A 26,998-nucleotide genomic window follows, 5' to 3' on the forward strand; every position below is an offset into this window, starting at 1 on the left:
TGGTTCATTTTGGTGCAGCAGCCAATCTGCGTTTACAGTAAAACCCAACACTTCCTGTTTCGGATTAGGAAACGATTGCAATGTAAATAGATACAGTAGTGGTTATCGTGAAATCACTGTATATTCAATCTGATATGCCGAATGAATTGCAGTGTTTTACGTGAACTGCCATACCGTTTATGAGAGGGAGCACAAGGTAAGTGATGAGCTACTGCTAACTTGCAAGCTATTTAATTTCTGGTTTTGCAGTGGTAAACCTCCCTATAAGCAACATAATGTCATTCAGTTATGCGGTTGTAGATTTTCTGACAGCAGCAGCCAGCTAGCTATATTATGCAAAAATAGCAGACTACCTGTGATAAACTTAGCTGGCTAATACTAGTTTAGAGTGCTTTATAAGCCAAACCGAAGCCTAGCTATATGTCACTTAGCAAGATTGTACTAACTACAATGTATCCATGTTGATCATTCACTGCGCTATTACAATGTAACAAATGTCATTCATTTTCCACAGTATTCACGCAACAAGTTACAATGTTGCGGTTTGCTTGGTGGGTGACAATTGTCGCTAAAGAGACTGTCGAGTCAAGTGGGCTATAAAAGATCATATCTCAGCTCGGTTCAGACAGTACAGAGGTCTCTCTCTGGCTACATCAGTTTATTAATTGCTAGTGACAGGGGCTACGCCTTTGAAGAGCATCACTCGCTCCAGACATAGCATAATATACAGGAAGCAAAAGAGAGGAGGGGTGTTAGTTTTAACATAAAAACTCAGCAAATCCCCTTTAAAATTATTAAGTTATTCATGATAAACGTCATACTATATTTCTGTTATGCCACATAGACTATGGTGTAATGACCACAGTGTTCAGAATATGGGGCAGTGATGAAGACACGTGACTCAGTCTACCTGAGATGTGGTTTAAATAGTGTAAACAAAGCACTGTTGTATTAATTAAAGATGCACTATGCAGAAATCACTCCGCCATTTCCTAGTTGCTAAAATTCTAATAGTTCGCCTAATTTCAGTTTATGTGACAAAACAAGCTAGTATAGTGTAGAGAATCATTGTATCATCTAAACCGTTGTGAAATATCTTTGTATCATCTAAATATTGTTGTGTTGTCTAAACCACTGTGAAATATACTGCTCAAAAAAATTAAGGGAACACTTAAACAACACAATGTAACTCCAAGTCAATCACACGTCTGTGAAATCAAACTGTCCACTTAGGAAGCAACACTGATTGACAATAAATTTCACATGCTGTTGTGCAAATGGAATAGACAACAGGTGGAAATTATAGTCAATTAGCAAGACACCCCCAATAAAGGAGTGGTTCTGCAGGTGGTGACCACAGACCACTTCTCAGTTCCTATGCTTCCTGGCTGATGTTTTGGTCACTTTTGAATGCTGGCGGTGCTTTCACTCTAGTGGTAGCATGAGACGGAGTCTACAACCCACACAAGTGGCTCAGGTAGTGCAGCTCATCCAGGATAGCACATCAATGCGAGCTGTGACAAGAAGGTTTGCTGTGTCTGTCAGTGTAGTGCCCAGAGCATGGAGGCGCTACCAGGAGACATGCCAGTACATCAGGAGACGTAGAGGACGCCGTAGGAGGGCAACAACCCAGCAGCAGGACCGCTACCTCCGCCTTTGTGCAAGGAGGAGCAGGAGGAGCACTGACAGAGCCCTGCAAAATGACCTCCAGCAGGCCACAAATGTGCATGTGTCTGCTCAAACGGTCAGAAACAGGCTCCATGAGGGTGGTATGAGGGCCTGACATCCACAGGTGGGGGTTGTGCTTACAGCCCAACACCATGCAGGACGTTTGGCATTTGCCAGAGAACACCAAGATTGGCAAATTCGCCACTGGCGCCCTGTGCTCTTCACAGATGAAAGCAGGTTCACACTGAGCACATGTGAAAGACGTGACAGAGTCTGGAGATGCCGTGGAGAACGTTCTGCTGCCTGCAACATCCTCCAGCATGACCGGTTTGGCGGTGGGTCAGTCATGGTGTGGGGTGGCATTTTTTGCTAGACCTCATGTAGCTGGAGTGTGTCAGCAGTTCCTGCAAGAGGAAGGCATTGATGCTATGGACTGGCCCGCCCGTTCCCCAGACCTGAATCCAATTGAGCACATCTGGGACATCATGTCTCGCTCCATCCACCAACGCCACGTTGCACCACAGACTGTCCAGGAGTTGGAGGATGCTTTAGTTCAGGTCTGGGAGGAGATCCCTCAGGAGACCATCCGCCACCTCATCAGGAGCATGCCCAGGCGTTGTAGGGAGGTCAGACAGGCACGTGGAGGCCACACACACTACTGAGCTTCATTTTGACTTGTTTTAAGGACATTACATCAAAGTTGGATCAGCCTGTAGTGTGGTTTTCCACTTTAATTTTGAGTGTGACTCCAAATCCAGACCTCCATGGGTTGATAAATTGGATTTCCATTGTTTATTTTTGTGTGATTCTGTTGTCAGCACATTCAACTATGTAAAGAAAAAAGTATTTAATAAGATTATTTCTTTCATTCAGATCTAGGATGTGTTGTTTAAGTGTTCCCTTTATTTTTTTGAGCAGTGTATATTTTCCATAGCCAAAAATATTGTATTTACAGCTGTTTTAATCTAGTGTACAAAACCGAAAGTAAAAGATGCAAAAACTAAATTTAAGAGTGGGAAGCATAGAAATAGTGCACATAGAACAAGCTCCCAAGTGGCCCAGAGGTCTAAGGCACTGCATCTCAGTTCAAGAGGCATCACCACAGTCCCTGCTTCAAATCCAGGCTGTATCACATCTGACCGTGATTGAGAGTCCCATAGGGTGGCGCACAATTGGCCCAGCGTCGTACGGGTTTGGCTGGGGCAGGCCGTCATTGTAAATAATAATTTGTTCTTAACTGACTTGCCTAGTAAAATAATGACAGATCTATAACTCACATTTCGGGTCGCCCCTAAAGTTACATATTGCAGCTTTAATCATGGTTATTATTGTAACCTCACAGCATGATCCTTAAATCCCAACAACAACATAGAACAGTGCCCCTAGTGCAGTGGTTCCCAACAACAAGATAGAACAGTGCCCCTAGTGCAGTGGTTCCCAACAACAAGATAGAACAGTGTCCCTAGTCCAGTGGTTTCCAACATCAACATAGAACAGTGCCCCTAACCCAGTGGTTCCCAACAACAAGATAGAACAGTGGTTCCCAACAACAAGATAGAACAGTGCCCCTAACCCAGTGGTTCCCAACAACAAGATAGAACAGTGCCCCTAACCCAGTGGTTCCCAACAACAAGATAGAACAGTGCCCCTAACCCAGTGGTTCCCAACAACAAGATAGAACAGTGCCCCTAACCCAGTGGTTCCCAACAACAAGATAGAACAGTGCCCCTAACCCAGCGGTTCCCAACAGCAAGATAGAACAGTGCCCCTAGTCCAGTGGTTCCCAACAACAAGATAGAACAGTGCCCCTAGTCCAGTGGTTCCCAACAACACGATAGAACAGTGCCCCTAACCCAGTGGTTCCCAACAACAAGATAGAACAGTGCCCCAGTCCAGTGGTTCCCAACAGCAAGATAGAACAGTGCCCCTAACCCAGTGGTTCCCAACAACAAGATAGAACAGTGCCCCTAGTCCAGTGGTTCCCAACAACAAGATAGAACAGTGCCCCTAGTCCAGTGGTTCCCAACAACAAGATAGAACAGTGCCCCTAACCCAGTGGTTCCCAACAACAAGATAGAACAGTGCCCCTAACCCAGTGGTTCCCAACAACAAGATAGAACAGTGCCCCTAGTCCAGTGGTTCCCAACAACAACATAGAACAGTGCCCCTAGTCCAGTGGTTCCCAACAACAACATAGAACAGTGCCCCAGTCCAGTGGGTCCCAACAGCAAGATAGAACAGTGCCCCTAACCCAGTGGTTCCCAACAACAAGATAGAACAGTGCCCCTAGTCCAGTGGTTCCCAACAGCAAGATAGAACAGTGCCCCTAGTCCAGTGGTTCCCAACAACAAGATAGAACAGTGCCCCTAGTCCAGTGGTTCCCAACAACAAGATAGAACAGTGCCCCTAACCCAGTGGTTCCCAACAGCAAGATAGAACAGTGCCCCTAACCCAGTGGTTCCCAACAACAAGATAGAACAGTGCCCCTAGTCCAGTGGTTCCCAATCTTTTTATTTTACTGTACCACCAACGGAATTTTGCTCTGCCTGGAGTACCCCTGAAGTACCACCTCATGTGCATTTTATCAATAGGCCTATGGTCTCATGAGTCTTCTCAAGTACCCCCTGTGGATAGGTCCTAGTACCCCTGGTTGGGAACCACTGCCCTAGTGCAGTGAGCAAGGAATAGGACAGGATGAAGCTGGCACAGTTTACACACTGATGTAAGGTCAGGGTGGCTTTTTACCCCCAAATGGATAGACTTGGGTTGGATGAGATTATCTTAAAGCTGTGACTGCCTGCTACAATCAAAGGGACAAAGAGAAAATATACACTGAGTGTACATAGACTGACCAGGAGACATAGACTGACCAGGTGAATGCAGATGAAAGTTATGATGCCTTATTGATGTCACCTGTTAAAACCACTTCAATGAGTGTAGATCAGTGCTCCCTTAACTGGCGGCCTGCTGGCCAAATTTGGCCTGCGGGTGGTTTTATTTGGCCCCACAATTTTTCAGAGCAAAGAAATGTAATAACCAAACTTACATTATTATTTTTATTTGTAATTTTATTGTTGCACATAAAATACTATTAAAACACCAGGAAATCAGCTTCTAAGTGATTTAAGTTTAAGAAATCAGTTTCCAAGTATTCCCACACATCATATACAAATATAAGCAAGGTTTGAAATTATGATGATTTAGTCAAATATTATATCTGTTTGGGCTTCTTGTGGTTGATTAGCAGTGTACAAATGATGTGTAATTATGTTCCGCGCGGGACCTTTAACAGAATGTGACTGGCAGAACGGGTGTTGTATGTGGAGGATGAGGGCTGCAGTAGATATCTCAGATAGGGGGGAGTGAGGCCTAAGAGGGTTTTAGAAATAAGCATCACCAGTGGGTTTTGTGACAGGTATGCAGAGATGACCAGTTTATAGAGGAGTATAGAGTGCAGTGATGTGTCCTATAAGGAGCACTGGTGCCAAATCTGATGGCCTACTGGCTTGACCCTGAGGTAAATGTCCTTATTTTTAGACCAAACAGTTTAATCTTTTAAATGAAAGCAGTGCATCTTACTTCAGTATGTCTTTCCTCTCCTTAGGCCTGAACATGCCTGTGTCCCTGCTGTGGGCAGTGGATGTGTACGGGCGCGTGTACAGCTTGTCCACCGGAGGGCAGCAGTGGGAGCAGTGTCGTGATGCTGTGTTAGAGTTTAAGAGGGTGACAGCCGTGCAGCAGTGTTGCTGGGGTATCGCCTGTGACCATCACATCTACCTGAATGTCCACTCTAGTGATGTTCCCATACGCTACCAGGAGGAGACATTCGAGAACCAGGTATAGGGTGTGTGTGGGGCGGTGGAGGGTGGGCTGTGTGTGTGTGGGGCTGGGGGAGGGGGGGGGCTGTGTTTGTGTGGGGCGGGGGGAGGGGGGGCTGTGTGTGTGTGGGGCGGGGGGGGGCTGTGTGTGTGTGGGGCTGGGGGAGGGTGGGCTGTGTGTGTGTGGGGCTGGGGGAGGGTGGGCTGTGTGTGTGTGTGACTGTGTGTCTGTCTGTGACTGTGTTTGTGCTTCTCTTGCACCTGATGCATTTATGGTTCTTGTAACCCTCTCTCTCTCTCAATTCAATTCAGTTTCAATTCAAGGGCTTTATTGGCATGGAAAACATATGTTAACATTGTCAAAACAAGTGAAGTAGATAATAAACAAAAGTGAAATAAACAATAAATATTTGCAGTAAACATTATACTCTCAGAAGTTCCAAAAGAATAAAGACATTTCAAGTGTCATATTGTCTATATACAGTGTTGTAACGATGTGGAAATAGTTAAAGTACAAAAGGGAAAATATTGGGTTGTATTTACAATGGTGTTCATTCTTCACTGGTTTTCTTGTGGCAACAGGTCACAAATCTTGCTGCTGTGATGGCACGCTGTGGTATTTCACCCAGTAGATATGGGAGTTTATCAAAATTGGGATTGTTTTCTAACTCTTTGTGGATCTGTGTAACCTGAGGGAAATATGTGTCTCTAATATGGTCATACATTTGGTAGGAGGTCAGGAAGTGCAGCTCAGTTTCCACCTCATTTTGTGGACAGTGTGCACATAGACTGTCTTCTCTTGAGAGCCAGGTCTGCCTACGGCGGCCTTTCTCTATAGCAAGGCTATGCTCACTGAGTCTGTACATAGTCAAGGCTTTACATGTTGTCAATCAGTGTTGCTTCCTAAGTGGACAGTTTGATTTCACAGAAGTGTGATTGCCATGTAGTTACATTGTGTTGTTTAAGTGTTCCCTTTATTTTTTTGAGCAGTGTATATATGTATTACATTCAGCCGTGATTGGGAGTCCCATAGGACAGCGCACAATTGGCCCAGCGTCGTCCGGGTTTGGCTGGAGTAGGCCGTCATTGTAAATAAGAATTTGTTCTTAATTAACTGATTTGCCTAGTTAAATAAAAGTTAAATAAAAAAAAGTAATAATAATAAATATATATATATATCTCCCTCTCTCTCTCTCTCTCAGCGATGGAATCCCATGGATAACTTCTCGGATCGCTTGTTGCCGAGTGACCGCTGGCAGTGGAGTAACATCACAGGACTGGAACACCAACCCCTTGAAAGCTTCCTTCTTCCCTCGACCAACTGGGAGTGGGAGGGGGACTGGTACATTGACGAGAACTTTGGAGGAGAGCCCACAGAGAAAGAAGTGAATGTTCTCTCTTTCTGTCTTTCTCTCTTTTCTGTATCTTTCTCTCTCCTCTCTTGCCTCCTCCATTTTATAATTCCCCTCTATCTCTATTCTCTCCCTCTCTCTTTCCCTCTCTCTCCTTCTCTCTCCCTCTCTCTTTCCCTCTCTCTCCTTGTCTCTCCTTCTCTCTTTCCCTCTCTCTCCTTCTCTCTCCTTCTCCCTCTCTCTTTCCCTCCCTCTCCTCTCTCTCCTTCTCTCTCTCTCTCATTCTCTCGCTCTCTCCCTCTCTCTCCTTCTCTCTCTCCCTCTCTCTGTCTTTCTTCCCTCCCTCTCTGTCATTGTCTTGCCCCTCACAGACAGTGATCTCCAACACTAGACTAGCTAGGTTTCCATCCAATTGGTGACAGATTTTCATTCCAATATTCTAAAATCTGCATAAAACAATATGCCCATTTTCCCACCAGAGATGTTTCCACCAAACTAACTTTTTGCGGATCAAATGCTCTGCATGATGATGTAGTGCACATAAAAATAACTTTTTCCATGAATTTCCCATGTACCAAAAAAACAAACATGTTAAATGGGTTTCCATCACATTTTCAAATGTACTGATGGTTTTGTCACAAAAATTGTAGCATTGTATAGAAATGGGCCCACTCTGGTCTTGGCACTTGCGCTCTAGCCAACAGCTGGCAGGTACAGTCGGTAGGCTACCTATATTATGAGATTATTATTCATAAGAGTGATCATCATGTCACCAGAATAAGAACCTCGATATGTATTGGAAAGGAGCATCAAGTTCATCACCTTGCACTTTCACCACCCTGTGAAGTTTATCATAACTTAATTCATCTGTAGCCTAATAAACCGCATGCTTTCCCGAGTGGTAGTGGGAGGGCCACACAACATATCATCGATATCATGGTTATTTTCACTGCTATTTCTCGCATAATTAATTTTACAGACACAAAAAGATCCCACCATGTCGAAAGAACAAATTGTCCGTCGGCATTTATAAAATTGTACCCTCATTTCATGATTCCATCAGCCCGGTCTGGACTTTTTCCATGCGTCAGGTAATTCATCTGCATGAAATGGTTGGATGGAGTGTACTTAGTGACACATTTGTTGTTGTTTTGGCTCTGTACTCCAACATTTTGGATTTGAGATGATACAATGACTACAAGGTTAAATTGCAGACTGGCAGATTTCATTTTAGGGTATTTTCATCCATATCGGGTGAACCGTTTAGAAATTACAGCACTGTTTGTACATAGTCCCCCCGTTTTAGGGAAAAAAAGTATGTGAATTAATGTAGTAAAATGTGATGTATTTGGTCCCATATTGATAGCGCGCAATGCTTACATCAAGCTTGTGACTTTACACATTTTTGGATGCATTTGCTGTTTGTTTTGGCTGTGTTTCAGATTATTTTGTTCCCAGTAGAAATGTATGGTAAATAATGTATTGTGTCATTATGGATTCCCTTTTATTGTAAATAAGAATAGAATATATTTCTAAACACTTCTACATTAATGTGGATGCTACGGTGATTACAGATCATCCTGAATGAGTCTTGAATAGTGATGAGTGAGAATGTTACAGATGCACAAATATCATACCCCCAAGATATGCTAACCTCTAACCATTACAGTAACAGGGGAGGTTAGCAAAAACATAACTTTGTACTACTTTAATACACATATAAGTGAATTTGACCCAGTACTTTTGGTTTCCTAAAATGGGGGGGACTATGTACAAAAAGTAATTTCTAAACGGTTCACCCGATAATGATGAAAATACCCTCAAATTAAAAAGCTGACCGTCTGCACTTTAACCTCATAGCCATTTTATCATTTCACATCCAAAGTTCTGGAGTACAGAGCCAAAACAACAACGTGTCAGTGTCCTAATACCGTTGGAACTCACTAAACATGCTGATTAATGTGTGAATGGGTCTGTCTGTGTGTCTGCAGGGTTGGACCTATGCCATAGACTTCCCTGCCACCTACACCAAAGACAAGAAGTGGAACTCATGTGTCCGTCGCAGGCGATGGATCCGCTACAGGAGGTACAAGGCCACGGACACCTGGGCCAAGGTGTGTATTTGGAGAAATATAATCACTTGCCACAACCAGGATGTAACTGTGTACACCTGCAGTGTACAGGCTTTGTATTGTACTCATCATGTACTGTAGTTTACAGTATATGTATGCATGTGTGTATGTGTGTGTGTGTACATGTGTGTGTCTGTGTGTGTGTGTGTGTGTTCCTGTGTGTGTGTGTCTGTGTGTGTGTGTTCCTGTGTGTGTCTGTTCCTGTGTGTCTGTGTGTGTTCCTGTGTGTTCCCGTGTGTGTGTTCCTGTGTGTGTGTTCCCGTGTGTGTCTGTTCCTGTGTGTCTGTGTGTGTTCCTGTGTGTTCCCGTGTGTGTGTTCCCGTGTGTGTGTTCCCGTGTGTGTCTGTTCCTGTGTGTGTGTTCCTGTGTGTGTCTGTTCCTGTGTGTCTGTGTGTGTTCCTGTGTGTTCCCGTGTGTGTGTTCCCGTGTGTGTGTTCCCGTGTGTGTGTTCCTGTGTGTGTCTATTCCTGTGTGTCTGTGTGTGTTCCTGTGTGTTCCCGTGTGTGTGTTCCCGTGTGTGTTCCTGTGTGTGTGTGTGTGTGTGTGTGTGTGTGTGTGTGTGTGTGTGTGTGTGTGTATGTGTGTGTGTGTGTGTGTTGACCTGTCTCTCTCTCTGTTACCAGATCCCGTCAGAGGGTCACAGTGGTCCCCTTCCAGACCCCTTTAATGACATCAGCTGTGGAGGCTGGGAGATCAGTGAGGAGCCCAGGGGGAGGTTGTCTCTGTGGGCCGTGTCTCTACAGGGCAAGGTAACACACACACACAAACACACACACACACACACACACTAACATACACAGACACACACAGCTCAGAGGGGGAGGTCATATCTTCAGATCACAAAACACTGACAGGTTGTACACAACTGTAATGTATTCCTAAATCATTTGATTGACTGATTGTTTGATCTGGGTCATTAGGTGTGGTTTCGTGAGGGTATCCACCACCACAGCCCAGAGGGGGATGGCTGGGAGGAGGTGTCTCTGCCTGGGGAGGTGGTGCAGATCAGCTGTGGTCCAGGGGACCTGGTCTGGGCCGTGCTCTGGGAGGGACAACTCATCGTCAGGGAGGGCATCACCAGAGACTGCCCACAAGGTGACTGGTTGACAGAGGAAGTGTGTGTATCCGTGGATGCGCATGTTAGAGAGACACAGAGAGACAGCATGCTTGTGTCTGTTTGTGTGTGTGTGTAATGGAGAGCGAGAGAAACAAAGCGAGAGACAAAGAGAGACAGGGAGAGAGATAAAGAGAGAGACAGAGAGAGCCAGAGAGAAGGAGAGAGAGAAGGAGCGAGTGAGAGAGATAGAGAGATGAAGAGAGAGAGTCTAATGGTCTCATATCCTCATTACTCCCTGTCAGGCTCCTCCTGGGTACTGGTGGACTCTCCCAACCCAGAGGCCGGGGCCATCCATGTAGCTGTGGGGGACAACGTAGTCTGGGCTGTCACCAAGGACAACAAGGTAAGACAATACCACTGAGTGTCCATAACTGAACACTCATTTCTATGCTTCATTATTGGAGATAATGATACTAATAGATTTCATTTAAATAGCACTTTTCATTACATGAAGAATCTCAAAGACGCTTAAAAAATGAAACAAAAAACTGAATTTGAATTTATCGTTGATAGTTAATGTGGTGCTGGACAATGGTGAACATGAGCTAAAGGAGGAATTCAGGCAAAAAACACAAATGTCATTTTAATTCTGCCACATGTCTACCTCTGGTTATGAATCATTCAGTCATGTCTGTTTCCCTGCTGATCTTCTGTCGGTACCTGTTAGGTATGGTTCAGACGTGGCATCAACTCCTATAACCCCCGTGGTTCAGGCTGGATCGGGATGATCGGGGAGATGGTCATGATTAACGTGGGTCTCAACGACCAGGTAAGGAGCCATGACTTAACTCTTTCCTCTGCTTATTCAACTAATTATAACGTTCCCTTAGACTCTCATAGCCAAGCCTTACGGCATGGGCTTAATATCATAAACTGTACATTCATTCATGAAGAAACGATGCATAATGATTAAAAGGCAGTTTAGTAATGGAGAACAAACACAGTGTCGTGTTAGTTTCTTGTCTGGCTCTCGCCTGATGTGTCCTGTCCCGTCCAGGTGTGGGGTATCAGCTGTGAGGACCGAGCAGTGTATTTCCGTCAGGGTGTGACCTCCAGTGAGTTGAGTGGTAAAGCCTGGAAGGCTGTCAACGTGCCCCGAGACGGAGACATCAGGTCCCACTCCTCCGCCAGCAGTAGCAGTCTGCACAGGTGGACTGGGGACATGAACACACACATAAACACACACACACATTGTTTTCACTGCTTGGGCAACCTCGGCTACATAAAGCGATTAGCCAAGCAGTCTGCCAGCTGGGTGCTCTGTGTAATACTAATAGTTTATCTCTCTCTCATTTTTTCTTTCTCTCTCTCTCTCTCTCTCTCTCTCTCTCTCTCTCTCTCTCTCTCTCTCTCTCTCTCTCTCTCTCTCTCTGTCTCTCCCTCTCTCTCTGTCTCTCCCTCTCTCTCTGTCTCTCCCTCTCTCTGTCTCTCCCTCTCTCGCTCTCTTCCTCTCTCTCTCTCTGTCTGTCTGTCTGTCTCTATCTGTGTGAGTCTCTCTCTTTATCTCTCACAAAGTGCTGGTTGTTTCTTCAGTGGTGAGGTGCGAGCACAGTCTGTGATGAGCGAAGACTCAGACACAGAGAACGGTCCACAGAGGGCAGTCCTAGAAGTAGGGGCCTGCTCCTCCTCCCCTCCCCCCGAGCCCCCTCCTGTTGACCCCGACGTCCCCAAACCACGCATCCCCAAGGTCACCAGCGACAGCTTCATCTCCGAGATGCTCTCTGACCGCAAGGTCAAACGGGAGGGGGCCACCACTGCCGTCACCGCAGGTCCCTCTATCCCAGAAGAGGAGGCCTCTCTTCGGGAGGCAGATGCCAAATCTCCCGCTCCGGCCCTGGTTCTGTCCCCCAGCCTGTCTGGAGGGCCTGGGGACCCCCAATGGAGTAACGTGGACCTAGAAGAGGCACAGACTCACCTGGCTGTGGTGCCCGCTGGGGTGAGAGGGGACGCGGCTGACACCTGTAGCCTGTCCTCTGTGGCCACCTACACCCTGTGTCAGGAAGAGCCGTATGGGGCGGATGAACACCCGCTCTGGGCATGGGTCAGTGGAGGAGGCTGTGGTGTGGACTGTCACTCCCAGCTCAACTGGTTCAACTCTGCCACAGGTGAGACACATACAGTAGATATTGTATCGCCCTGAAATTCTATTTCTCCTGCATATCAAAACAAGCCTAGCACTATACAAAACTCCAGCTCCAATTACATCAGAATACACCCTTCTGGCTGATGGAACAGTGTCCCTGTGCTTCTTGTTGTTGTTGTTGTTGTTGAGCCACTGGAGTGTTCCTTCACATGTTGTTGATAAAGATTTAGATTTTTGTCTATTTGTCTCTCCCAGCCCTGACATCTTCAGTCCAGTCCATGAGTCTGTCCATCAGTCTAGCCCAGACAGCTGCCTGGCGGAAACAGATCTTTGAACAGCTCAGCGAACGCTCCAAGAGAGAGATGGACAACTTTAAACACTACGAACAGGCCATAGAACAGGTACCGACAACTTGAACGTCCTTACAACTTGAATGCTTGGAAATGCTTTTTCTGGTTGCCATGATGAAATTAGTTTGTTTATGACTTGTCCTTGTTGTATAGAGGCTCATTAGTCTCCCTCCCTCGTCACCTCCTTCTCTCCCTCCCTCTCCCCTCCGTCCCCTCCTTCTCTTCCTCCCTCCCCCCTCCATCCCAGTCTGTGTGGGTGAAGAAAGGGACCATGCAGTGGTGGAGGGACTGGAAGCCCCATAAATGGGTGGACGTGAGGTTTGCCCTGGAGCAGTTCTCAGGACCAGAGGGAAACCAGGACGGCATCCTCTTCCTCTACTACAACTTCAACGAGGAGAAGAAGGTGAGGGGAGGGCCACAGTGTGTGTGTGTATTTTGGGTGATCTGTAATTAGTTATTTATTCATCATTTTTCTCCCCTCTCCTCCTCTCCTCCCTCTATCCAGTACCTACATGCATTCATTAACGAGGTGACTATCTTGGTGCCGGTGCTGAATGACTCCAAACACACGTTTGCCATCTACACAGCAGAGAGGACCAAACAGAGGTGGCCTATCAGACTGGCTGCTGCCACCGAGCTGGAGATGCACGACTGGGTAGGTTATATGATCACTGTCTTACACCTGAACCAGACACACAGTACAAGTTCTCAATTTTCACTGAATATCATATGTTTATTCATAAGGAAATGTCATGCTAAATAAAGGATGGTGAAAGGGTTATTCCACGTTTAGTAAAGCATCAGATGTAAGGACCTTTTATATGACCCTATGTAGCATGACTTTGCCTCGATGTAGGGCTTATGAAGACTCTCTGCATGCTATCCTTTATAAGTTGTAGTCTGGGAATGTTTTGACTGTCTCTCTGTACCCCCAGCTGGCCCTGCTGAGTGTGTCGTGCTGTGACTCCCGGGGGATCCAGGGTCCCCCCTCTAAACAGGCCCTCTGGTCAGTCACCTGTAAAGGAGACATCTTCGTCTGTGAGCCTTCACCTAGCCTGGAGGCCTGTCCCAACCCTACACCCTGCGACCAGATGTAAGACACGTCCTCTGGGCTGTCATCGATGCTTATAAAGGCTTGAGAAAAACTATATGATGGATTTATTATTTGTAGATAAATAGATATTAGATTAATCAGATGTATGCACTTAACAACTGAATAGTCTTGACTATCTGAATATCTTTGACTGTCTGAATAGCCTTGACTGTCTGAATAGCCTTGAGTGTCTGAATAGCCTTGACTGTCTGAATAGTCCTTGACTGTCTGAATAGCCTTGAGTGTCTGAATAGCCTTGACTGTCTGAATAGCCTTGACTGTCTGAATAGTCTTGACTGTCTGAATATCTTTGACTGTCTGAATAGCCTTGAGTGTCTGAATAGCCTTGAGTGTCCGAATAGCCTTGAGTGTCTGAATAGTCTTGACTGTCTGAATAGCTTTGACTGTCTGAATAGTCTTGACTGTCTGAATAGCTTTGACTGTCTGAATAGTCTTGACTGTCTGAATAGCCTTGACGGTCTGAATAGTCTTGAGTGTCTGAATAGCTTTGAGTGTCTGAATAGCCTTGACTGTCTGAATAGTCTTGAGTGTCTGAATAGCTTTGAGTGTCTGAATAGTCTTGACTCCAGTAAGACGAGGGGGGGGGGTCTGTGCATATTTGTAAACAACAGCTGGTGCACGAAATCTGAGGAGGTCTCTAGATTTTGCTCGCCTGAAGTAGAGTATATTGTGATAAATTGCAGGCCACACTACTTGCCGAGAGAGTTTTCAGCTATAGTTTTCGTGGCTGTTTATTTAGCACCACAGAGAGATGCTGGCACTAAGACCGCACTCAGTCAGCTGTATAAGGAAATAAGCAAACAGGAAACCACTCACCCAGAGGCGGCGCTCCTAGTGGCCGGAGACTTTAATGCAGTGAAACTTAAATCAGTTCTACCAAATTTCTATCAACATGTTAAATGTGCAACCAGAGGGGAAAAAAATTCTAGATCACCTGTACTCCACACACAGAGACGCGTACAAAGCTCTACCTCGCCCTCCATTTGGTAAATCCGACCACAACTCTATCCTCCTGATTCCTGCTTACAAGCAAAAATTAAAGCAGGAAGCACCAGTGACTCGGCATATAAAAAAGTGGTCAGATGAAGCAGATGCTAAACTACAGGACTGTTTTGCAATCATAGACTGGAACAAGTTCTGGGATTCTTCCGATGGCATTGAGGAGTACATCACATCAGTCACTGGCTTTATCAATAAGTGCATCGAGGACGTCGTCCCCACAGTGACTGTACGTACATACCCCAACCAGAAGCCATGGATTACAGGCAACATTCGCACTGAGCTAAAGGGTAGAGCTGCCGCTTTCAAAGTGCGGGACTCTAACCCGGAAGCTTACAAGAAATCCTGCTATGCCCTGCGACGAACCATCAAACAGGAAAAGCATCAATACAGGGCTAAGATTGAATCATACTACACCGGCTCCAACACTCGTCTTATGTGGCAGGGCTTGCAAACTACTACAGACTACAAAGGGAAGCACAGCCGCGAGCTGCCCAGTGACACGAGCCTACCAGACGAGCAAAATCACTTCTATGCTCGCTTCGAGGCTAGCAACACTGAGGCATGCATGAGAGCATCAGCTGTTCCAGACGACGGTGTGATCACGCTCTCCATAGCCGACGTGAGTACGACCTTTAAACAGGTCAACATACACAAGGCTGCGGGGCCAGATGGATTACCAGGACGTGTGCTCTGGGCATGTGCTGACCAACTGGCAGGTGTCTTCACTGACATTTTCAACATGTCCCTGATTGAGTTTGTAATACCAACATGTTATAAGCAGACCACCATACTCCCTGTGCCCAAGAACACAAAGGCATCCTGCCTAAAAGACTACAGACCCGTAGCACTCACGTCCGTAGCCATGAAGTGCTTTGAAAGGCTGGTAATGGCTCACATCAACACCATTATCCCAGAAACCCTAGACCCACTCCAATTTGCATACCGCCCAAACAGATCCACAGATGATGCAATCTCTACTGCACTCCACACTGCCCTTTCCCACCTGGACAAAAGGAACACTTATGTGAGAAAGCTATTCATTGACTACAGCTCAGCGTTGAACACCATAGTACCCTCAAGGCTCATCACTAAGCTAAGGATCCTAGGACTAAACACCTCCCTCTGCAACTGGATCCTGGACTTCCTGATGGGCCGCCCCCAGGTGGTGATGGTAGGTAGCAACACATCTGCCACGCTGATCCTCAACACTGGAGCTCCACAGGGGTGCCTGCTCAGTCCCCTCCTGTACTCCCTGTTCACCCACGACTGCATGGCCAGGCACAACTCCAACACCATCATTAAGTTTGCAGACAACACAACAGTGGTCGGCCTGATCACCGACAACGACGAGACAGCCTATAGGGAGGAGGTCAGAGACCTGGCCGGGTGGTGCCAGAATAACAACCTATCCCTCAACGTAACCAAAACTAAAGAGATTATTGTGGACTACAAGAAAAGGTGGACTGAACACGCCCCCATTCTCATCGACGGGGCTGTAGTGGAGCAGGTTGAGAGCTTCAAGTTCCTTGGTGTCCACATCAACGACAAACTAGAATGGTTCAAACACACCAAGACAGTCGTGAAGAGGGCACGACAAAGCCTATTCCCCCTCAGGAAAGGAAGAGAAACTAAAGATTTGGCATGGGTCCTGAGATCCTCAAAAGGTTCTACAGCTGCAACATCAAGAGCATCTTGACTGGTTGCATCACTGCCTGGTACGGCAATTGCTCGGCCTCTGACCTCAAGGCACTACAGAGGGTAGTGCGTTCGGCCCAGTACATCACTGGGGCTAAGCTGCCTGCATTCCAGGACCGCTATACCAGGCGGTGTCAGAAGAAGGCCCTAAAAATTGTCAAAGACCCCAGCCACCCCACTCATAGACTGTTCTCTCTACTACCACATGGCAAGCAGTACCGGAGTGCCAAGTCTAGGACAAAAAGGCTTCTCAACAGCCTTTTTGCAAATGCAAATACCCAGACTATTTGCATTGTGTGCCCCCCCCCAACCCCTCTTTTTACGCTGCTGCTACTCTCTGTTTATCATATATGCATAGTCACTTTAACTATACAGTCATGTACATACTACCTCAATTGGGCCGACCAACCAGTGCTCCCGCACATTGGCTAACCGGTCTATCTGCATTGCGTCCCACCACCCCTCTTTTACGCTACTGCTACTCTCTGTTCATCATATATGCATAGTCACTTTAACCATATCTACATGTACATACTACCTCAATCAGACTGACTAACCGGTGTCTGTATGTAGCCTCGCTACTTTTATAGTCTCACTACTGTATATGGCCTGTCTTTTTACTGTTGTTTTATTTCTTTACTTACCTATTGTTCACCTAATACCTTGTTTACACTATTGATTAGAGCCTGTAAGTAAGCAGTTCACTTTAAGGTCTACACCTGCTGTATTCGCCGCACGTGACAAATAAACTTTGAACGTCTGAATAGCCTTGACTGTCTGAATAGCCTTTCATTTAAAATGTTATACTTTTCCTTACTTTGTCTTCAACCCCACGTTGTGTGTCTGCAGGTTCTGGCATCAGGTGGGGGGCCACCTGCGTCTGGTGGAGTGTAACAGTCTGGGGGTGGTGTGGGGGGTTGGCTACGACCACACTGTCTGGGTCTACACCGGCGGCTATGGAGGGGGATTCTTGCAGGGTAAACACACTAAATATACGCTAAACATAAACCCACTGGACTGGACTTAAAGCATACGCTAAATATAAACCTACTGGACTGGACTTAAAGCATACGCTAAACATAAACCTACTGGACTGGACTTAAAGCATACGCTAAACATAAACCTACTGGACTTAAAGCATACGCTAAACATAAACCTACTGGACTGGACTTAAAGCATACGCTAAACATAAACCTACTGGACTGGACTTAAAGCATATGCTAAACATAAACCTACTGGACTGGACTTAAAGCATACGCTAAACATAAACCTACTGGACTGGACTTAAAGCATACGCTAAACATAAACCTACTGGACTGGACTTAAAGCATACGCTAAACATAAACCTACTGGACTGGACTTAAAGCATACGCTAAACATAAACCTACTGGACTGGACTTAAAGCATACGCTAAACATAAACCTACTGGACTAGACTTAAAGCATATGCTAAACATAAACCAAGTACTGTATAGCCACAAATAGGGAAACCAAACCGGGCATGTTGCATGCGCAAAAATACATGTACGTTATTCAATATTTTTTTCTCAAACTGCTCACGTTGCCGAACGCTAAAATAGAACTTGGTTCTATTTGAGACTCTTGATGCGCTGCAAGTACTGCCTCTCCCATCTACTAATTGGTTTTCACGAGCATACAACCCCCCTATGGGTTATTGAAAGACGAACAAGGAGAGATTAATCAAAGAAACTAACAAAGAATTTACTAGGTTTCCCTTTTTATCTGTGGATTAATCGTTGGAGTAGAGAAACACACAATTTTCTATGACTCCGGGTGAAAATTCTACAAAGATCCAGCTAAAAACAGAACCATATGCATTTCAGGTAAAATAACAACCCAATGTTTATCTCCCAGCACAAATTAGCTAGCAACAGCAAGCTAGCTAAATGTCCATGAATGTTTCATACAATAGCATTCAAGGGTTTTTCTTTATTTTTACTATTTTCTACATTGTAGTATTGTAGAATAGTGAAGACATCAAAACGATGAAATAACAGATATGGAATCATGTAGTGACCAAAAAAGTCTTAAACAAATCAAAATATATTTTAAATAGCCATATATTTGCTTTGATGACAGCTTTGCACACTCTTGACATTCTCTCAACCAGCTTCATGAGGAATGATTTTTCCAACAGTCTTGAAGGAGTTGAGCACTTGTTGGCTGCTATTCCTTCACTCTGTGGTCCAACTCATCCCAAACTGTTTCAATTGTGTTGAGGTTGGGTGATTGTGGAGGCCAGGTCATCTGATGCAGCACTCCATCACTCTCCTTCTTGGTCAAATAGCCCTTACACAGCCTGGAGGTGTATGTTGGGTCATTGTCCAGTTGAAAAACAAATGATAGTCCCACTAAGCGCAAACCAGATGGGATGGTGTATCACTTCAGAATGCTGTGGTAGTCATGCTGGTTAAGTGTGCCTTGGATTCTAAATAAATCACTGACAGTGTCACCAGCAAAGCACCCCCATGCCATTACACCTCCTTCATGCTTCACGGTGGGAACCACACATGCAGAGATCATCCATTCACCTATTCTGCATCTCACAAAGACACAGTGGTTGGAACCAAACTCCAGACCAAAGGACAGATTTCCATCGGTCTGTTGTCCATTGCTTGTTTCTTGACCCAAGCAAGTCTCTTCTTCTTATTGGTGTCCTTTAGTAGGGGTTTCTTTACAGCAATTCGACCATAAAGGCCTGATTCACGCAGTCTCATCTGAACAGTTGATGTTGAGATGTGTCTGTTACTTGAACTCGGTGAAGCATTTATTTGGGCTGCAATTTCTGAGGTGCAGTTAACTCTAATAAACTTATCCTCTGCAGCAGAGGTAACTCTGTGTCTTCCTTTCCTGTGGCGGTCCTCATGAGAGCCAGTTTCATCATAGCGCTTGATGGTTTTTGCAACTGCACGTGAAGAAACTTTCAAAGTTCTTGAAATGTTCCATATTGACTGACCTTCATGTCCTAAAGTAATGATGGACTGTCATTTCTCTTTGCTTATTTGAGCTGTTCTTGCCTTAATATGGACTTGGTCTTTTACCAAATAGGGCTATCTTCTGTATACCACCCCCTACCTTGTCACAACACAACTGATTGGCTCAAACGCATTAAGAAGGAAAGAAATTCCACAAATTAACGTTTAACAAGGCACAGCTGTTAATTGAAATGTATTCCAGGTGACTACCTCATGAAGCTGGTTGAGAGAATGCCAAGAGTGTGCAAAGCTGTCATCAAGGCAAAGGGTGGCTACTTTGAAGAATCTCAAATATAAAATATATTTTGATTTGTTTAAGACTTTTTTGGTCACTACATGATTCCATATTTATTATTTCATAGTAAAAATAAAGAAAAGCCTTTGAATGAGTAGGTGTGACCAAACTTTTGACTGATACTGTAAGTGTTTCGGCCTGTCCCCAAATTAATATAGCTGGTTCAGAGTTGGTTTTGGTATTTTAACCTGTGTGTCATGATCGCGTCTAGTGTGGATAGACAAAATCAACAGGCTCATGCCCGGGGCCAGTTTGGTCAGGGTGTAAGTGTATGTTTCAACAGGCGCATGCCTGGGGCCAGTTTGGTCAGGGTGTAAGGTTATGTTAAAACAGGCGCACGCCCGGGGCCAGTTTGGTTAGGGTGTAAGGGTATGTTTCATGGCTGTTTTGTCTCAGCTCATGACTATAACCCCTCTCTTGTCTTTGTTAGGTCTGGCCAGCAGCACAGATAACATCTACACCCAGACAGATGTGAAGTGTGTCTACATTTATGAGAACCAGAGGTGGAACCCAGTCACAGGATATACCAATAGAGGCCTCCCAACAGACCGTTACATGTGGAGTGATGCAACAGGACTGCAGGAGTGTACCAAGGCCAACACCAAGCCTCCATCCCCTCATTGGACATGGGTGGGTACCAGTAACCGGACAAAACATTTCAATTTCACCCCAGGACAATATAACTTTTGAACCTGAACTAAATATGCAGAGTGCCATTAGATGACTAAAATAGTCCTACAAAGTTTGTTCTGCTCACTGCTCTGTCTCTATCAGGTGGCAGACTGGGCCATTGACTACGGTATCTCTGGAGGGACAGACAGAGAGGGTTGGCAATATGCAGCTGATTTCCCAACGTGAGTGTATCTAACCTTCCCCAATACATATTCATTGGTCTATCTATCACATAACCTTGCTGAATATTTTCCCTACATGAAAGCAGCCATGATATGTGTTTGTTTCTGTCACTATCATGTATTTTATCTCCCTCCCTCTGTATGTACTCTTCCAGGTCGTATCATGGCCACAAGACCTTGAAGGACTTTGTCCGTCGTAGGCGATGGGCCAGGTACTACACAACAATCGCCCTGTTCCCTCATCACTATTTGTTTAGTAAGCACACTATGGTCTGTCCTCAGTCTGCCCACTGTGTTTAAACAACCCTGGGTTTGAGCTCTGGGGGAAAAAATTGCCCGTTAGCTCAGATCTAGGATCAGCTTTACTCTACCTAAATCCTAACCTTAACCATTGGGGGAAGGAAACACAACAACTGACGTTAGATCAGTGTCTAGGGCAGAGTTCTTCAATGCTGGTCTTGGGGACCCACAGGGAGTGCATGTTTTTGCTCCAGCCAAGTATTTACACACCTAATTCAACTGTTGGTACACTGATCTAGGTGCGACTTAACTCCTATTTGAACAACCCTTGTATTTCCTCTGACAGGAAGTGTAAACTGACGACCACAGGGCCGTGGCAGGAAGTCCCACCCATCCCGTTGAGTGACGTGACCATCATCCCGTGTGGAGCTCAGAGCATTGTTGAGCCGATCCCTCTGTGGGCCATCAGTAACAAGGGAGACGTGCTCTGTAGACTGGGAGTCACCCTACTGACACCTGCTGTGAGTCACACACACACAATATGTAAACATACAACAAACATGTCCACCATGAATACACAGACATTGTGGTTGATAACAGAAGTGGTTGCGTGTGTTTCTAGGGGACGTCGTGGCTCCACGTGGGCACAGACCAGCCCTTTAAGTCTATCTCCATCGGTGGGGCCAACCAGGTGTGGGCCATTGCCAGGGATGGCTCTGCCTTCTACAGGGGCTCCGTGTCTGCACAGAGCCCTGCAGGTCAGTCAGAGAATCACGCAGAACCCACCGTCTCTGACAGAACCCAGGGGTTCTCCTTTCAGTCCTGTGTGTCTTACTGCTAATCAACAGTTCAGTCAAATCACTCAAATCTATTTCTGAAGCTGTTTTTAAATCAGCAGTTGTCACAAAGTGCTTTACAGTAATAGCTCAATATTTGTTTTCGGGAGGAGCTTACCTCTCTCTGAGTTCTGGTTCCGATCACAGAGATGGACCTAATGAGAGAAGACTCTAATCACTCTGTTTAATGTACTATTGCCCCCTGTAGGAGACTGCTGGTACCACATCCCCTCTCCAGTCAGACAGAAGCTCCAACAGGTGTCTGTAGGGAGGACGTCAGTCTACACAGTGGATCAACATGGTACTACAGACGAGAATGTCATGACTTACTATGACATGGACCTTTATTATTGTCAGACGTCTATTAGTTGAACCATCTCTTCTTTATTTTTATCATGATTTTAATTTGGTGCTCTCCATCCAGGTAACCTGTGGTTCAGACAGGGCCTGACTCCTAGCTACCCCCAGGGATCGTCATGGGAACACATCTCCAACAATGTACGCAAGGTCTCCGTTGGACCTCTGGACCAGGTGAGCAGAACCTACAATCTAAAACCTGGGTGGTTGTTGAAGGCAGTAATGAATGATAATGACTTTCTCTTTTTTCAAAATTGTAACTTCTTGACATTGCACTGTGTTGAGTAACTCAACCCATCTCATTGTTGTTGTGTAGGTGTGGATCATAGCTGACAAGGTGCAAGGCAGCCACAGTCTGAGCTGTGGGACAGTCTGTCACCGTCTGGGGGTTCAGCCCATGGAGCCAAAGGGACAGTCATGGGACTACGGCATCGGGGTGAGACCCTTAACCTTACCTCTAACCCTGACTCACCAACCTGCTTCTGAGACACCAATGTCTTTCAATGGAAAGGTTTTCTTGGTGGGGGAGCTGTTTCACTCTCTCTCTATTTTTTTTCTCTCTCTTGTCTCTCCCTCTATCCTTCTCTTCCGCTCTCTCCTCAGGGTGGCTGGGACCACATCACTGTGAGAGGGAACTCCTTTGAGGCTCCCCGTGTCCGTATTCCCCTTCTAACGGACCCCCTCCCTAACGGACCCCGCAGACCGCTCTCCTTCAGGAACACAGAGGAGAACGGGAAAGCTGTCAGGTGTTAAACACACACACACATAGAGTATTTGCCAGTGGACACTGTATCTCTGTTCTGTCTTCAGCCCAACTCTCGCTACAAAAAAAACGCCCTAATGCAACTACTCCACCATCCACACTGTACTGTAGCTTCCAGCTCCAGCCTCAACCTCGAAGTGTCTGAAGTCAAACTCTTCTTCTGTCCAATCACCTGGTTGTGTTCAATTACCTTTGAACCCTAGCTCTGTGCCCTCAGCTTGACTCAGCCAATCACCTTCTCTCTTCACAACTAGCAGGTCATGTTCAACATTTCCCACATAGAGAGCACTAGTCATTTTTAAACAGTGTGACTCAGTCTTCGAACATTGCATCATCGTTATTTAAATCTGTGGTCTTAAGATAACTTTTGGTTTTATTTATTGTTATTGTTTGGTTGAATGTTTTTTTTCTGTGTGTAGGTGTGTACAGTGCTGTATGTGAATACATGTTTTGTTTATGTTATATTGGTGATAGGTTTAACTTTTTCAAATATAACGTAAGAAGTGTTTTCTGGGGTATTCAATGCTATTGGCCCGATATATGATTCTGTGAAGGTGGGCGATGTATGATTCTGTGAAGGTGGGTGATGTATGATTCTGTGAAGGTGGGCGATCAGTAGTTTTTACTGATTCTGTTCCAATAAGTTACTATACTTCCTACTTTGTACCTGCTGGTAACGTAGAGATTCCACTGGAGTCACATCAGAAACAATAAGGGTTTATTTACCGAGAATAATTTTGGTTATTAATCCTTTGATAGCACACGGCGCTTTTACAGTTATATGCCTTTCCCCTGAATGGTTTGTATCTGTGATGGCCACAGTGAAGAGTTTGTATGTCCATGTTCCTAGGGGACAGTTTCTTTCTTTAGCATTTTTGTGTTACTCTTGAAAAGAAAGTACATGTTCTTATTTTCATAAAAAATGTGAATTGCTTAAAAAATGATGTCTTTGAAAGGCTTAAAAGTTATTTTGTTTGTTTCTCAGGAAAATAAGAGTTTAACACTATTATTTGCATATTTTTCACCTCCTATGATTTTAGCAGTAATGACTGGGGTTGGTAGAAAGAACAAATATATATATTTTTTATAAATCTGAATACGAGTATAGTATAAATGTTTTCATTGTGATATTTCAAGGTTGGGTTATTGTACATTGATATATAAAAAGCATAAAATATCAGTCATATTAAGTCATATTAACTATTATCTTTAAACCACAAAGGCTGAAACTATCACGTTTGGGCATTCATTCATCTTACTGCTGTAACTGAAAGATGAAGATCCAATAGTGACTGATATACTGCAACTACAAATCATTAATTGTCCAGAAAACAGTATATCTGTGAATACTGTCACTTTATCTTCCTATGGCAGTTCCTAATACAACAAGTGCATTGTTTGATAATGACACTGACTACATACTGCTGTTACAGTGCAGGATTTATCCTAAAGGAGGGACGCATTACACTTATAGGTTGGGATGTGAAGACTACATACTGCTGTTACTAATACAACAAGTGCATTGTTTGATAATGACACTGACTACATACTGCTGTTACAGTGCAGGATTTATCCTAAAGGAGGGACGCATTACACTTATAGGTTGGGATGTGAAGGGGGTACACCATAGCATGAAAAACAGAAGTCTAGCGGAGGACTTTTCACTTGAGGATTCCATTGCTTTTATTGATTATGGTGTAAACTAGAATACTATAAGCCGGTACTGTTCCAACTCCAACAAGGCTGTTATTGATCTATATATTTATTCCTCCTAATAGTGTGCATGGTCAATGTCCTCTCAATAAATGTGATTGTTGATAAGGAAGATTCTTGTTTTACAATTCACACTTTTTTGGAGTCTCAGAACTCAGGTTTACAAAGCTATTACAGAAGTATCATTCAAACACGCATTGTAAGAGCAACATAATTATTACATTCACCTGTTACACACAGACCACTGTTCTAATAAAATATGCCATTTAGCTGATGCATTTATTCCAGGTAACTTACAGTCATGCTTGCATACTATTTGTTTACAAGTAGTAATTGGGAATTGAACCCACTAACCTGGCATTAGAAGCGCCATGCTCTACCAACTGAGCTACAGACAACCATGTCCAAGAACCATAAAAACACAAGATACCATAGGGTCATGGAGATAAAACAACTTGGTCAACACATACTGTACATTTTGACATGTACACATATGGATCTGTGTAGATCATGTGGTCTAGCGGTAACACTGCTGGCTTCCGCTTCCCACCAGAGGCATGAGTTCAATTCCCTGCTTCAAACTGTTTGTCCCACCTCCTTGTCTTCCAATCTGCAATTTAATAACTGTGTCAACCCCCCCCCAAAAAAAATATATATATACATACAAATGTGTTTCTAATAATTTACACTTCATTTAAATTACAGTGTGTATTCTTTCCCTTCCTTAAACAGTACAGTATTTGACTAAAGTCTGTGGGACAAGTCTAGGTAATTATATCCTTGTCCTGTATGTGACTGTTGTGTCCAGAGACAGTCTGTGGGACCAGTCTAGGTAATTATATCCTTGTCCTGTACATGACTGTTGTGTCCAGAGGCAGTCTGTGGGACCAGTATAGGTAATTATATCCTTGTCCTGTACATGACTGTTGTGTCCAGAGGCAGTCTGTGGGACCAGTATAGGTAATTATATCCTTGTCCTGTATGTGACTGTTGTGTCCAGAGACAGTCTGTGGGACCAGTCTAGGTAATTATATCATTGTCCTGTACATGACTGTTGTGTCCAGAGGCAGTCTGTGGGACCAGTCTAGGTAATTATATCCTTGTCCTGTATGTGACTGTTGTGTCCAGAGGCAGTCTGTGGGACCAGTATAGGTAAGCATATCCTTGTCCTGTATGTGACTGTTGTGTCCAGAGGTAGTGCTCAGCTGGGAAAACAAACATTGGTCCTAAAAGGTTGAAAACATGTATTTATTTACAGCAGGGGTGGCCTGCCCTATCTACAGCTAGGGTGGCCTGCCCTATCTACAGCAGGGGTGGCCTGTCCTATATACACAGTTTGGGCCCCTGTGGGCTACAGTGTATGCTGGAGAATACTATACTTTAACAATCAGTTATTTTACATTTCTGACCAATCAGGAAACTACAGTTAATCGCCAGCTAGAAAAATGACAGAAAAAAAGAAAGAAAACAGATTAAATGGCACTGGAATGTTCTTTGACTTGGGTCTCACCACAAATCAGAATCAGAATCCCATGTGAGATGAACTTTAAGTTCCACTGTTCTAGAAGTTATATCATGGTCCTTTGGGGATTCTGTCTGTCACAGCTCTGGCTAGGCCTTTGTCTAATCTGACATAGTCCACAGGCTGCTGGTGCTCTTTGCCTGTCTGTCTGTCTTCACTTGTACTCCACCATTATGTTTCTGAGAATGAATGTTAAGGGTACAGTGCTCCAAATCACCTCCCACCACTGTTTCATGGAGTTACTGAGGCAAGTTCTTGTGTGCTCCATTTAGTGTATGGTCAGGTATGTCACTATAGCTCACTAGCTTGTCGGAGTATAAGGCTGCATCTCAGATGACACCCTTTCCCCATACAGTGCACTACTTTTGGCCATGGTCATAAGTAGAGTAGCAGTGTACAATATGGTAGATAGGGTTTCAGTTGAGATTCGCGCCCCAAGTCAAGCCTGGATGCTTCAACTCTTTGGCTGTGGAGTTAGCACCTACTAGCTGTTAACTTTCCTGGCTGAAGCTGTGGATCTGGATGAGGAACTGAGGCTAGATGTTAGCTCTCCTGGCTGAAGCTGTTGATCTGGGTGAGGAACTGAGGCTAGATGTTAGCTCTCCTGGCAGAAGCTGTGGATCTGGGTGAGGAACTGAGGCTAGATGTTAGCTCTCCTGGCAGAATCTGTGGATCTGGGTGAGGAACTGAGGCTAGATGTTAGCTCTCCTGGCAGAAGCTGTGGATCTGGGTGAGGAACTGACGCTAGATGTTAGCTCTCCTGGCAGAAGCTGTGGATCTGGGTGAGGAACTGAGGCTAGATGTTAGCTCTCCTGGCAGAAGCTGTGGATCTGGGTGAGGAACTGAGGCTAGCTGTTAGCTCTCCTGGCTGCAGCTGTGAATCTGGGTGAGGAACTGAGGCTAGCTGTTAGCTCTCCTGGCTGAAGCTGTTGATCTGGGTGAGGAACTGGGGCTAGCTGTTAGCTCTCCTGGCTGAAGCTGTGGATTTGGGTGAGGAACTGAGACAGGCTCTCATCCCCGTCCTCCTCCAGGTGCTGCTGGTAACACTGGAGCAGTCTGGCAGCACTAGTCTCTGTCGGTGTCTCCCCGGGG

The 26,998-nt window shown here is 45.1% G+C and overlaps 2 protein-coding genes across 5 annotated transcripts in view; one reads left to right on the forward strand and one right to left on the reverse strand.

Annotated features, from left to right (window-relative positions):
- Nucleotides 1-24,496, forward strand: tecpr1a (tectonin beta-propeller repeat containing 1a). Of its 4 annotated transcripts, none has more exons than XR_006771086.1 (24): nt 1-196; nt 5,273-5,505; nt 6,689-6,871; nt 8,830-8,952; nt 9,594-9,719; nt 9,891-10,065; nt 10,330-10,430; nt 10,755-10,856; nt 11,085-12,192; nt 12,426-12,571; nt 12,768-12,923; nt 13,026-13,175; nt 13,456-13,613; nt 17,181-17,308; nt 20,052-20,251; nt 20,396-20,475; nt 20,631-20,687; nt 21,062-21,236; nt 21,338-21,473; nt 21,760-21,852; nt 21,976-22,082; nt 22,225-22,344; nt 22,512-24,145; nt 24,274-24,496. XR_006771086.1 is itself a non-coding variant. In XM_014208848.2 (24 exons), the coding sequence occupies exons 2-24, from the start codon at nt 5,281-5,283 to the stop codon at nt 22,659-22,661; spliced, it is 3,633 nt and encodes a 1,210-aa protein (XP_014064323.1). In that variant the 5' UTR covers nt 1-196; nt 5,273-5,280; the 3' UTR covers nt 22,662-24,496. The 4 variants fall into 4 exon arrangements, 3 of the variants coding, with proteins under 3 accessions (XP_014064323.1, XP_045580191.1, XP_045580183.1); XM_014208848.2 differs by having other exon boundaries at nt 11,085-11,236; nt 11,603-12,192; nt 22,512-24,496; XM_045724235.1 differs by having other exon boundaries at nt 11,085-11,236; nt 11,621-12,192; nt 22,512-24,496.
- The window catches only part of LOC106609842 (class A basic helix-loop-helix protein 15-like), a 22,863-nt gene continuing 20,194 nt past the window's right edge, over nt 24,330-26,998 (reverse strand). The window contains 1 exon segment of the mRNA XM_014208865.2: nt 24,330-26,996. Coding sequence (XP_014064340.2) covers nt 26,866-26,996 — 131 coding nt within the window. The 3' untranslated portion in view covers nt 24,330-26,865.

The sequence above is a fragment of the Salmo salar genome, chromosome ssa01 (genome assembly GCF_905237065.1).
Source record: "Salmo salar chromosome ssa01, Ssal_v3.1, whole genome shotgun sequence".
Classification (NCBI taxonomy): domain Eukaryota; kingdom Metazoa; phylum Chordata; class Actinopteri; order Salmoniformes; family Salmonidae; genus Salmo; species Salmo salar.

What these genes read in the sequence shown, in the direction of transcription:
- tecpr1a (XM_045724227.1), top strand. Translation starts at nt 5,281, where the DNA reads ATGCCTGTGTCCCTGCTGTGGGCAGTGGATGTGTACGGGCGCGTGTAC. An exon ending in ACGAACAGGCCATAGAACAG is followed by an intron (nt 12,572 to 12,767) that starts GTACCGACAACT and finishes CCTCCATCCCAG; the next exon opens with TCTGTGTGGGTGAAGAAAGG. An exon ending in AGCTGGAGATGCACGACTGG is followed by an intron (nt 13,176 to 13,455) that starts GTAGGTTATATG and finishes CTGTACCCCCAG; the next exon opens with CTGGCCCTGCTGAGTGTGTC.